Source organism: Haliotis asinina, chromosome 2 (assembly GCF_037392515.1).
Source record: "Haliotis asinina isolate JCU_RB_2024 chromosome 2, JCU_Hal_asi_v2, whole genome shotgun sequence".
NCBI lineage: Eukaryota > Metazoa > Mollusca > Gastropoda > Lepetellida > Haliotidae > Haliotis > Haliotis asinina.
In genome coordinates, this window is record NC_090281.1 from 27,765,889 (window position 1) to 27,778,605 (window position 12,717).

The 12,717-nt window shown below is 38.5% G+C and overlaps 1 protein-coding gene across 1 annotated transcript; it reads right to left on the reverse strand.

Annotated features, from left to right (window-relative positions):
• Window positions 1-1,104: 1,104 nt before the first annotated feature.
• Window positions 1,105-12,675, reverse strand: LOC137271704 (glutamate receptor ionotropic, kainate glr-3-like). The gene is made up of 11 exons (XM_067804125.1): window positions 12,615-12,675; window positions 9,727-9,908; window positions 9,193-9,340; window positions 8,015-8,022; window positions 6,017-6,178; window positions 5,075-5,175; window positions 4,521-4,608; window positions 3,728-4,112; window positions 3,154-3,371; window positions 1,966-2,228; window positions 1,105-1,183 (listed from the first exon to the last, which is right to left on the reverse strand). Exons 1-11 carry the CDS (start codon window positions 12,673-12,675, stop codon window positions 1,105-1,107), a joined length of 1,695 nt encoding a protein of 564 aa, XP_067660226.1.
• Window positions 12,676-12,717: the final 42 nt, after the last annotated feature.

The window sequence follows — 12,717 nt, forward strand, 5'->3', positions numbered from 1 at the left end:
AGAGTGAGTGAGTTTAGTTATGGGCTACGTTGATCAGAGTGAGTGAGTTTAGTCATGGGCTACGTTGATCAGAGTGAGTGAGTTTAGTTATGGGCTACGTTGATCAGAGTGAGTGAGTTTAGTCATGGGCTACGTTGATCAGAGTGAGTGAGTTTAGTTATGGGCTACGTTGATCAGAGTGAGTGAGTTTAGTCATGGGCTACGTTGATCAGAGTGAGTGAGTTTAGTCATGGGCTACGTTGATCAGAGAGAGTGAGTTTAGTTATGGGCTACGTTGATCAGAGTGAGTGAGTTTAGTTATGGGCTACGTTGATCAGAGTGAGTGAGTTTAGTTATGGGCTACGTAGATCAGAGTGAGTGAGTTTAGTCATGGGCTACGTTGATCAGAGTGAGTGAGTTTAGTCATGGGCTACGTTGATCAGAGTGAGTGAGTTTAGTTATGGGCTACGTTGATCAGAGAGAGTGAGTTTAGTCATGGGCTACGTTGATCAGAGTGAGTGAGTTTAGTTATGGACTACGTTGATCAGAGTGAGTGAGTTTAGTTATGGGCTACGTTGATCAGAGTGAGTGAGTTTAGTTATGGGCTACGTTGATCAGAGTGAGTGAGTTTAGTCATGGGCTACGTTGATCAGAGTGAGTGAGTTTAGTTATGGGCTACGTTGATCAGAGTGAGTGAGTTTAGTCATGGGCTACGTTGATCAGAGTGAGTGAGTTTAGTTATGGACTACGTTGATCAGAGTGAGTGAGTTTAGTCATGGGCTACGTTGATCAGAGTGAGTGAGTTTAGTCATGGGCTACGTTGATCAGAGTGAGTGAGTTTAGTTATGGGCTACGTTGATCAGAGTGAGTGAGTTTAGTCATGGGCTACGTTGATCAGAGTGAGTGAGTTTAGTCATGGGCTACGTAGATCAGAAACATCCCATAACGCTGAGACTTGAAGGCCATGCCAGTACCTGGATGTTATGGCTCCTCGAAAAGGTCTTGGTCATTCTTGCCGAGTCAGATCGTGCATTGTTGAAAAATAAGATTTGAATGTTGCATAATAGCAGGAATGAAGAATTTCATCTGCGGAACATTTTACTGTTAATTTTTTTCATAATTTTGCTAATGGTGCTTGAAGATGCGTGAAAATTCGCCTGTCTGCAGTCGGCCGACGAAGTTGCTGGGTTGAGTTTCTACTGGACTTGAATTTGTATTTACATTCAGTTGTGATGAATCAAATTAAAAACCATTGTTTTCATAGCCCAACATCTCATATTGTATACTCAATGAGATTAAGGAAGGCAATACGTTTTACATTCAAGAGATGTATGTTTCACCTTATACCACAGAAGCTCTCCAGCAAGAATGATAGTACTGCAGATCAGTCCCATACCCACAGCAATGAAAATACTGTGGATTTTCATGAGTGATACAGCTTTAGGGAAGTCTTCTTCAGGACAACCGTCATCTTCAGAGGACGGGAACCATTTTTGATAAGTGTGCTGAAGGATGCCACTGGCGCTGAGATAGGACATGCTGATGAGGACAAGAATAAATACCATTATTAGTACAAGAAAGTACTGAAATTACTTATGATTAGATAAATATAATGAAATAATGTACCAGTGAGAAAGAAGTTTGCATGATGTACCAATGTAGGATGTAGAGCAGTGAGTCTGGGTTTAGCTTTACACTGCTTTAAGCAATATGTCAGCAATATCGTGACGAGGGACACCAGCAATAAACTGCACACATTGCCCCCATGAAGGGAATTGAACCAAGGTCTTCGACATGATGAGTGAACGCCTTATCCACTAGACTACTCTGCAACTTCAGAATGTAGAATAATCTACCGATGTATGTAAAATGGTGGAATGATGTTCCAGCGTAGCATAGTGTGACGGTACAGAATAATGTGCAGTGACCGCACATAGAAGGCTGGGGTCAGGTTTGTATTCCAATATAGACGTATGAAGATCGTACCTTTGTTCAAAGTCGTATTTGAAGGGGGACTGCTTTGGAAGGTAGATGGATTCAAAAGTTCTTCTGAATTCGGTGTCAATCATATTCAGTTTGCAGTCCGCATAGCTTACTTGAATAAGTGATGGTCCTCCTATGTAAGCATATTTTCCTTCCTTGACCTTTTGCATGTGCTTGGTGACATTGCTACTCAATACATCAAAATCCCTGGCTGATGTGCCCCGAACTCTTTGTTTTATTGCCATTATATGTGACAGCTTTGAATTCTGAAAATGATAGTTAAGAATATTCGTTGGATGTTCTGTTTTGTTGAGGTTTTGACATGGAGACAAAAATTATACACCTCAAAACCTTCAATGACTAATATGTAAATGCTGCAACTTTGAGTTCATGGAGGCTGAAATGCCAGACATCCTGCGTCCAAGATATCCACACGTACTATAACGGATTGAAAGTTCTCTTAAAATACAATCTTTCATCAAAGGATCCAAGGATACCATACGGGGATACCAAGGATGACATCATGGTAATCTCAAAACAATATTCCTCCAGGCCCTCAGATTCCAAGGTCGTCACCATACACCGATGCTTCTAATGCAAATCGACCTGTCGATTTGACGTCTCTGCTGGAGATGCTAACCCTCCTGCGTTTAAGGCAGTTCATTATGAATCGGTAGACATTCATGACATACACATTTTAGCCTTCTTATCTGTTTTGGAAACTTCAATATTTAATCCATGGATTCATCAATATTTACGATGTTTGTTTCAAGTATTTTCATAACTGTAGTGTTTGACGCTAGTCTACGTCTTCGAAAACACGGGATTGGATGGCCAGGCTCGCTGACTTGCTTGACACACGTCATCGGTTCCCAGCTACGCAGATCAATGCTCATGTTGTTGATGTCTGGATTATCTGGTCCAGACTCGATTATTTACAGACCTCCGCCATATAGCTGGAATATTGCTGAGTGCGGCGTAGGACTAAACTCGCTCATTCGCTCGTCCAAAACACCTTTGTAAAAGTGAGGTAAGACAGGTTACACGAGATGTAGGCATTTGTTTCAACTTTTTTTTTCTGCTTCTTGTACATTTACATCAGAATCTAATCATCTCTATATAAGTATAGCATCTCCGTAGATTTTATTATTGTTTTTCATATCCTGCCAAATATCATGAGGTGATATTTACCTCAAGAAGATTTCCAGTGATGCTTGATGTATCGTAACCCACTGTGTAGTCTTCTCTTGCTGCCAACTCAGCCAGGTTACCAAATGGTGGTTTTTCCAATCTTACGGCAAATGTGGACATGATGGTTCCACAGTAGACAGCAGAGACAATAGTTGTGAACATCCACCAAGCCGCCACCAGGATCCGTTCCGAGTCTTTGGATGATCTGATAGTTGATCCTGTTTATATATCACATTCCATGTATGAGTGAGTTTAGGTTTACGCCTTATTGTCACATACAAGGACGATTCTCCAATTTGTTCTCAAATAACATGATTTTCTGCTTTTGATCCTTACATTTAGAAATGGGGTTATCTCAACAAGCCAAGCGAGCACTTTTCCTATTGACTGAGGAGAATTTTCGGAAGTGTGAGTAAGCCCCATTGTAACAATATACTAACAATTAACACAAGACACTATTCAGTGGATACAACAGTCATCAATATACGATCACCTCACAAGACTGCAAACAGACATACATATGAATGATAGCCCATCTTTATTTACAATAATTTTAAATGTCATTTCTTCTCACCTTGTTTCAAAGTGGTGCCAAACATTTCAAACGATGTGCATAATATTATGCTATGTATTTCCAGGGCACTGGTTTGACACTTGTTTTCTGTTTGCATATTTTGGTCAGCACGGTTTTCTTTTGAAGACACAAGAAATTCTTTACTTTTAAAGAACGTTCTTACAGTGGACAGGGCAGTGATGTATGAAATAAGTGAAACGCCAAATGCAATGAAGACATAAGTTTGAAAAGGTTGTAGAAAGATCAGCAGATGGTCCTCATCCACGTCAGACTCTTTCTGATACAGGATCATTTGTTTGCTTTCAGCAACAGGAGGCAGGATGTAATCAGCAACGGCAGTGCGATCAATGTGGATGGTTAGCATCTCTGGTGCCAGATCAGCCTCCTACAACAAACAACTAAACTGATGTACAAAAGAAATTATGCAGATAGCTCTGGAAGATTGCTTTTCAAACAAAAGTAAATATTGCTTTGACTGTGAGTACGTTCAACACTGTAAATGATATATGTGGAGTTTCTCAGATTTGGAATGTTCTGACTTCAAAGCCACAATGAAAATTCTTTTCAAACTATTTGGCTTTTTGGTACATAAGGCAAAGCACCAAGTATGTACTTTATTTTCTTCCTCGGTATTATTATCTGACATGTAAATATACTCTGTAACAGAGAATATGAATATTATAGCGAGATCACAATGGCATTTACTAACGTTATTCATCAAAAAATAATTATTTTAACAGCTAGTGTTAAATCATGATCCTAATTTCAGCTCTACACATCTGCTGCATCTTACCCTTCTCTGCAACGTGCCAAAGATTCCTGTCCAAGTACCATTAATGTTTTGACCCCAATCATCTTCTCTTGGTGGTATGATCCTGTAACTTTTCACAAGAAACATGAATGTTCAATGGTACACGTTCACTTAAAACTCGCTATAATTTGAGATTGCTTGAAGCGATTTCTCAGAACGTCATTTAGAAAAAAACAGGTGCGGTGTTTGTCAGTCCCTTTTAAATAGGACTCTTTCGTGAGTGGACAATGCAGAACTCAGGAGGTAATGTTGCTTTTTTCATGCGACAGATTTTACACTTGTGTTTTGTGTATTAATTATAATGAACTAGATACTCATAAAAATCCGTGTTAAAACTGGCCATCAGAAACCCTTGCTGGTCGTAAAAGGCGACAATGGGATGGCATGATCAGACTCGCTGATGCATGTCATCATATCCCACTTATTTGGTTACAGTCCACAGTCCACAGTCCACAGTCCACAGTCCACAGTCCACCGCCAAAAACTACAGAATTGCTACATGTGACGCTTAACAACAAACAAAGAAACAGAGTCACCTGAAGTTCATATCTTCTGCTAACAGGTTCAGTACACCCAAAGAAAATCCAAACAACCGCCGCTTGTTGAGTTTCACATAGCCATATCCAAAGTGGTTTTCCTGGAAAGATACATAGACACTATATGAAAATAAACCACAAAGATGGAAAGTAACCATTTTAAACTAAAGAGGATTCGACTGATGTGAAAACCCAAACAACAGTACAATATATGAATTGATCACAGGAAGTCGGTGTTAACCCGGTAAACGAGCCCTTTTCTTTCGGTAGCAGACGGGGTTTCATTCCTCACAGAACTGCCTAAAGTCTTACTTTGTTAACTGCGATTGTTGAACAGCAGTTCTAAATATGCAAATGACATGCCTGGATTAATCGAAATAGGGGGTATGCTTAAGTGCCACCACAATCATCCTCACGGAATATCCGTGAAGATCAACGTTAGAATTGATCTTCAGCAATCCGTGTTTGTCATATGTGGCAAGTAGCAGGATCAGGTGATCTGGCTCTCTGACTTAGTTGATGCATGTCGACATATCCCAGTAACGTAGATAATGCCAATTACGGAATTGCCTTGACTGTCATCACTTGGCTGAAAAAATGCTGAGTCGAAATAATTCAACGAACAAAACGGCAGCTTAACTTTTCAATTTTTCATATGATTTTTAGATAATTCAATCATATTAGTATCATTTGTGGTGATACATTTTCAATAAAGTCACACAAACACTAACTGATTTGTGGATAGTTTTCGTTCATGACGACCTAACCCATTTGACCAGAGCATTTTCTATGTTCCAAGACGGCTGTATGCGTCACAAAAGATGACGCATAAAATATGATAAAATGTTCGGGTATTTGTGATAATTGCAGTGATTATCTTGCTAAAGCCATAAACAACAGTCCTTGATTTCGATGAATACAGATGACAGGGTTTTCTTTTACCTTCATGACGGCGGTAAGTTGGCGTCCATTGTAACCATATTTCACGTTGGGGAACACATCTGTAGGATCTCTTACTGCCCCATTGAAGGGAGTCACATCCGTGAAAGCGCGCCCACCAGGGTGGAAGATCAGTGTCCACATCCTTGCTTTTGTAAAATTTCCCTGGCATCAATAGACATAACAAACTTTAGATTTGACTTTTTAAGAGAGGACAGTTGTTTGGGGCAATCGGCGATAGAAGAGACAGAACCCTTCCCACATTCTTAAGAATTCTTTGCTAAAGGCAGAATCGATTGTACAATTGTGATTATAGCATGAGCTTGTATTTGTTTCAGCAGCTTTACAAGAGTGTGATTTTGTTGATATACAAGTCAAATCCGGACCAGATAATCCAGTTATTGCCGTCATGCCATGCAGTGACAGAGTTTATAAATGACTATGAAACAGTAATGATACCAGGTATCGATGTTGGCAAACCTAGAATGTATGATAAGACAATATGAAGCTATAGAAGGTATTTTTAATTGATGATCAAGAATACAAATTAGGTCAATATGCAGATGACACTGAATTATTTTTGGATGGCCAAGAGGAAAACTTGTATTCTACTACAGACACACTTATTACATTTTACAATATGTCAGGACTAAAAATAGACATAGGTAAGACTAAATCAATCCGGAATGGCTAATAGCAGGGATAAACAATGTCAAGATCTGAATAGAGAATGGCAAAGAAACAATTTGAAGTACTGGAAATGAAATTTACTCCGAATGTGAATGATTTATTGTTATTAACTCAAAAGAAAGACTGGAAGAAATCAATAGATTACTGGCAACTTAGAGAAAACGACATCTGACACAGATAGGTATAGGGTGTGTCTGCACATGGTTCTTAACGCAATGAAATTATCTATTCTCAAACTATACTTTTAAAAAATCCTGGTAACCCTAGCAATTTTCCTTTTGACGATATGTGAAAATATGGAGCAACATTTCATAATATAATTGCAGTTGCCAATCCTTTTAGGAAAGATGTTTTAAAGTCATAGAAGTTATATTATAAATAATATACTAGTAGATGCGGAGAACATTAATAAAATCTTATCCCAGATTTTATGGCTGAATAACAATTTCAAAAACACATATCACCTGACCTGACCTTATCAAATGAATACTACTGTATTGCCTGACCGTGTCACAACTGGTTGGGTCTATTTTCGTAAAGGGATGAGACATTGTCAGGTGAGACAAGAGACAAGGTCGCAGTTTGATATCTCCGAGAAATCGAGAAATTGTCAGCAATGTTCTTACTTTGTTTAAACAATTAGCTAGAGGTGGTTTAATATTTCCTATTTGGTCTCTTAGATAGCGAACAGAATCAGTGAATCGGATTCTGTAAAGTAAGTGACTTACGCTGTAAAGTTAATAAACCAAACTGGAGAACTTATGATTGTAAAAACAATTCAATTAAAACATTATATGACTGGTTTTTTTCAGAAGAGCTGTTTTCCGTTTGCCGTTAGTGCTATTTGACTCATGCATATGCAGAGTTGCTCAGGTCAAGCCGAACAGCCAGTACACACTGTGTTAAAAGTGAAATATTGACAATCAAAGATCTGTGTGATGAACATGTTTTTATATCACTTGATCATTTGAAGCTAAATTTTGATATAAGAGGTACACGCCTAGATCCTGAATATGTTATATACACTTTACCTGAATACGGATAAATAAACACCAGTGGCCTCGATCTCTATACATTCTCCCCAACAGAGTTTCATATTCCCCAGGAAAGGTTGAAGTGTATTCTGTGATATATTTGTAAATGTTAAACCTCACATGTGCCAAAAATTGAAAAAAACATTATTTGAGTGTACTATTTTGATACTTGCAGAAAGAATTTAAGAGATGTGAAACTGTTAGATTTTTCAATATAAATATCTGCACGGAATTCTTTATACCAACAATATTTTTTAATCAATCTGTTTGACAATACAATATGTTCTTTTTGTAATAATTCTGTTGAGACCCTATGCCATGTATGTATCGGTTTGATGAAACTTGAAGCGATTTGAACAGTGGAGTACGAAACGTATCCAAACACTTAATTTGACAAAAAATTATTTGGTTTGACTTTTTGGGTAACAGACTATTACTGAATAACATAGACCCATCTGCTAAGAGGTGTAGTTACACTTGAGGAAAGTGTTACACTTGGTTTGTCATCCCTCTCATCCCTAAATTTAACCCTGACTGTATATTTAACCAATACATACTTCTGATATTTATACTTAGTGTATTTAATGTACCCTATCTCTATTGAGATTACCAGCTGCTATGTACACATATTCCTCTATATGCTTGTACTCATCATATATGTGTACTCATCATATTGGGAAGAATAATAAGAAGGTGAGCGTATACTGCCCTAAGGTGTCATCCGTCATAAACATAGGCTATGTCTAGTGAATTGCCAACCTGAAATAATTCGTGAATTATCGTATAATCCAAAATTGGGAATTACATCGAACATTATTCCTGCCACTGATGCATCAAATTTGGAAATGTCCTAAGCATGTCTACCGTACTCTTCTTGGTGCCCTGATTGTTGTTACCTTGATACAAAGAGCACGTTCGACTATACCTCAAAGGTAGTGAAATGTAAACACCACATATTGAAGATATTGCTCAACAAAAGAAGAAAGTTGACAACTGGAAACTTGAAATCATTCCTTTTGTCACACAGCCTTGTGTGGAGGGTTTTGTCTTTGAAGTGTCCATGCATGAGATGACTGTATCAGTAGACGGGCATGGCTATTTTGTACAGGATGTGGAGTAGCAGGTGACTGACTTTCTGTGGATACTGTTAAATCACCAACGTTCATGTGAGGATTGATGTTGTATTTTGTGTTGATTATAGATTGTCTATGAGATGATGAAGACAATGCATCACCAACTTTAAGCTCGCCAAGGGAAAATAACCCAGCTAACACATGTAAAATATTATATATTATTATCAATAAGTATTTACAGAAGTATGGCCTTGATGGGTCCCTTTTGGACTTACACATTTAACAGTTATGCCAGTTCTGCTTTCTGTATTTTCACAACCGTCATATCATCTTTAGGTTATTGAAATACAAGGTCTGTTGATTAACCGATAGCTCACCCAACTTGAAGGCAGTTCCAGCACCGCCACATTCTCCACCTGGATGTTGCTGTCCAGAAGTACAGGTAAGTCATCCCATGTACCGACAACCAGAACCCGGGACACGTGACACCAGTCAACCGAGGAGTTGGATCTTGTTCCACAGATTCTGGACTGGTGAAGAAAAAAAAAGATTTTTCTCGTTTTTGGCACAGAGAGATGTACAAAAATAGTGTTCGATTCACCGCAATGGTGCAGTGAAGCCCATTTCTGGTGTTTCCCGCGTGATATTCCTGGAATGTTGGGGCGGCGTAAATCTAAAGCTAACTCATGCCAACATCACATATGTGGCTTGGGCTTAAGGGTTCGAATGTGATCATTTTCTTGATACTACATCTCAGAAACAATCTGCGACAGATGGGATTATGGCCGTTTCATATTGTTCATCCAGGGTGAGACATAAAATGTCAGTTCATAAACTTGATGTTGTTGCTCTGAATGCCATGCATGAAAAAGATGGCAGACTTTGCATTTTTTCTTTCATATGTATTATGACGTACCATCTGACGTAAGACGAAAACAGTGGTGGTGACGTCACAGAGGAGCAGCACGTTGAGATGGGGCTGGGATACCTTCTCTACATCTCTCAGGATTGTCATCAGGTTTTCCTCTGTGGTGGCGCTGATCACATAGTCCACACAGGAAATACCTGATGCCTCCAATGGATGGCCAATGTCGGAATCTAAAACATTGTTTTGAAACATCATCTGAGACCTATACCAAAAATTCAAATTATGGATATCATTGTTGGATAATAATTATGTCCTAAGGTTCGGGCAGGGTAACATATTTGCTTGGTATTCAACTAGAGGATGTTATTATAAGTTTCAGTGCCCCAAAGTATCTCCAAGCATTAAGACATCCTGGCAATGTAATCAGAATTTGCTGAAATAATAATGGACCTATTATTGGGTTTTCCCTGGTATATTAGTAATGGTACCACGTTCTGATTTATTCTTTTCAAACTAGGTAATAGAATTAGAAGTAAAATAATAGAAATGGAGAGGATAAAACATGGCAATCCGAGCTCAGTTCTAAACACTGAAATTACTGAAATACTCAAAGGGAAAAAGAATGTGGTCACCACGTTATACTGAGTTGATCACTAACTTAAAGCAAACAAAAGTACGTGAGGCCCTATCTACAAAGAGTGAGTGAGGAAGGTAGTTAAGATTTTAGGTCATATCGGCAATATTTCAGCCATATCGTGACTATTTCAAGTTATATATTTGCAATAATTTAATTAGCAAAAACATGTCATCGAAGGACAGTAAAACAACAGACTGTCACAGATATATATTGTAAAACAGTTTGGGTATCAGAATTAAAAAGAGTATGGAACTCCTTCGGTTTGTTTGTATTTCATATAAACTATGCATTCATGACTTCAAATGAGGCAATCGATGAGAAAACATTATTGTAACAGTATAGCAATATTAGAAGAAAAAAACATAAGGCAGCATGTGTGGTGATTTAGGAAAATTACACCTTCTAGTACATTTAGGGTTTGGTGCTCATCCGGTAACTTATACTCTCAGACACTGGCATATAATCGATCTCCATCAAGATCACTTACTTTGTGTGCCCTCCTAACAAATGTAAATTGACACGGCTCCCACGGCCATGGCAACCCAATAGAGAATCATCCTATTAAGGTATGGCATTGACAATATAGTAGGAAATATATAGTCATAGATGACTGCCTCACATGTCTGTGAATGCTAAGCACAGAGCACAAGTAGTTTCTCCTGCTGTCATAGACACCGTCAACATGGGCTATAATTGTAACTAGCAGTGTCGAGATCACATGTCATTAAACAATGTAATGAATGGTATTGTGTTTAACCGGGCGATCCCTGCAACCGGCGAGAAATGGGAAGCTATTGCTTTAGACGGTGTACACCTACATCCGTTGGTCATCACCATGGAAACCAATTATGTTCCCCTCCTTGTGGATTCTTTATGCATACGAGAAGGTAAATGTGAGCATAGAGCCCAATAATCGATGATGACCGAGTTCCTTACACTAATAAAATGGTAAGTGGAGATCAAATCCAAACTCACTCAGTCTACCTTTATCAGAGAGTCATTATGGATGTAGACAGGGATATGTCGCTTTTGTTTTGGCCATCACGTTTTGGGTAATAGGCCAGTAAGTGTTAACGGTGAGGATGGTGTGTTGTAATGTAATTTGACTGGTTATTGTTTTCACGACCTCTTGTCATATATCATATTTCCCTACATTTATCAGGACAACCACATGGCGGCCAAAATCTGACTGTGACGCCATTAGGTGACGTCAAAGAACAACCTGACTGCACTTGACCAGTGTACCACTTCATCAAAATAATATCTCTGTCTAACTTTCCATTTTAAATTGAAGACAATACGTCCTTATGCAAATTTTCAGATATATATTAACGTATAAATTATTTTTCAACATAATAAATTGGATTATCAGCATTCATATACATGCACGCACACGTGTGTGTGTATGAGAGAGAGAGAGAGGGAGACAGAGAGACAGAAAGAAAAAGAGAGGGGAGAGAGAGAGAGACAGACAGAGAAAGAGAAAGAGAGAGAGATGCATATAGGAGAAAAAGATAATCTTAGTTAACGTAGGCAGTCGAAAACTGATAGATCTATTCTTCACTCATTTCTGCAGCATTATACATGAAGTAATCTGTGGTTGGGAAATGTATGGTGTTTGGGGTCTCACCATGTTTAGGATGTTTTCAGTTTTAAAGTCTTAAATCATACTATCTTTTAAAACATTATAAATGCTGAAGTATAAAGTATCTGTGAGTTCTGATTCCGTAATCACAGTTTGCATTTGGTTTTATACATTATCTCATTATCGTATGCCAGAGATTTTCATTTTATGATAAAAAATATGGTAAACCTAAACGCGACATATATATGATGTATTTTGCTCCTTATCCATAATATTGGATATCTAGATAGACTGGGCATCGGATATAAACCTATTCATTTACTTGTTCCCTTGGGGTTACCAACGTTGATATTACACCTTCTTAGTTCAGTACCAGTCTATTAACTTTAGGGTAAATTCGCTTCGCGTATTCGAACCCACTCTCAGAATCAGGCACAATATCTCACAAAGACAGCAAACGGGTGCCACAGTTATTATATACCAGTTGCGCTGATCGATGCTCGTGATTCGATGTCAAACGCAACCAACTAAGAGTGTGGGTTCGAATCCCAAACTTAACGCAGCCTAAACATGTATAGCAGTTGTTTTAACCCGACGATATGGTATTTATAACATTTCACCACTCTCTAAATGGCATTCCGTATTCAACCAAGGTTGTACCATTATCACCAAGAAATAAAAACCAGAAAATCTCGAACTTACCAATGCCATGACTATGCTCATGCAACACAATAACAGACTTCCAAGTAAGTGACACCAGGAGTTCCACCAACATTGCCTTGCGTTGATACTGACGCTGCCGACGGTGAACTGATGA

Excerpts from the sequence above, each read along its gene's own strand:
- LOC137271704 (XM_067804125.1), bottom strand. The coding sequence starts at position 12,675 with ATGTTGGTGGAACTCCTGGTGTCACTTACTTGGAAGTCTGTTATTGTG. Across the intron at positions 5,176-6,016 it reads AACTTACCGCCGTCATGAAG|GAAAACCACTTTGGATATGG; the intron begins GTAAAAGAAAAC and ends GTATCTTTCCAG. Across the intron at positions 3,372-3,727 it reads TGGCACCACTTTGAAACAAG|GATCAACTATCAGATCATCC; the intron begins GTGAGAAGAAAT and ends ATATATAAACAG.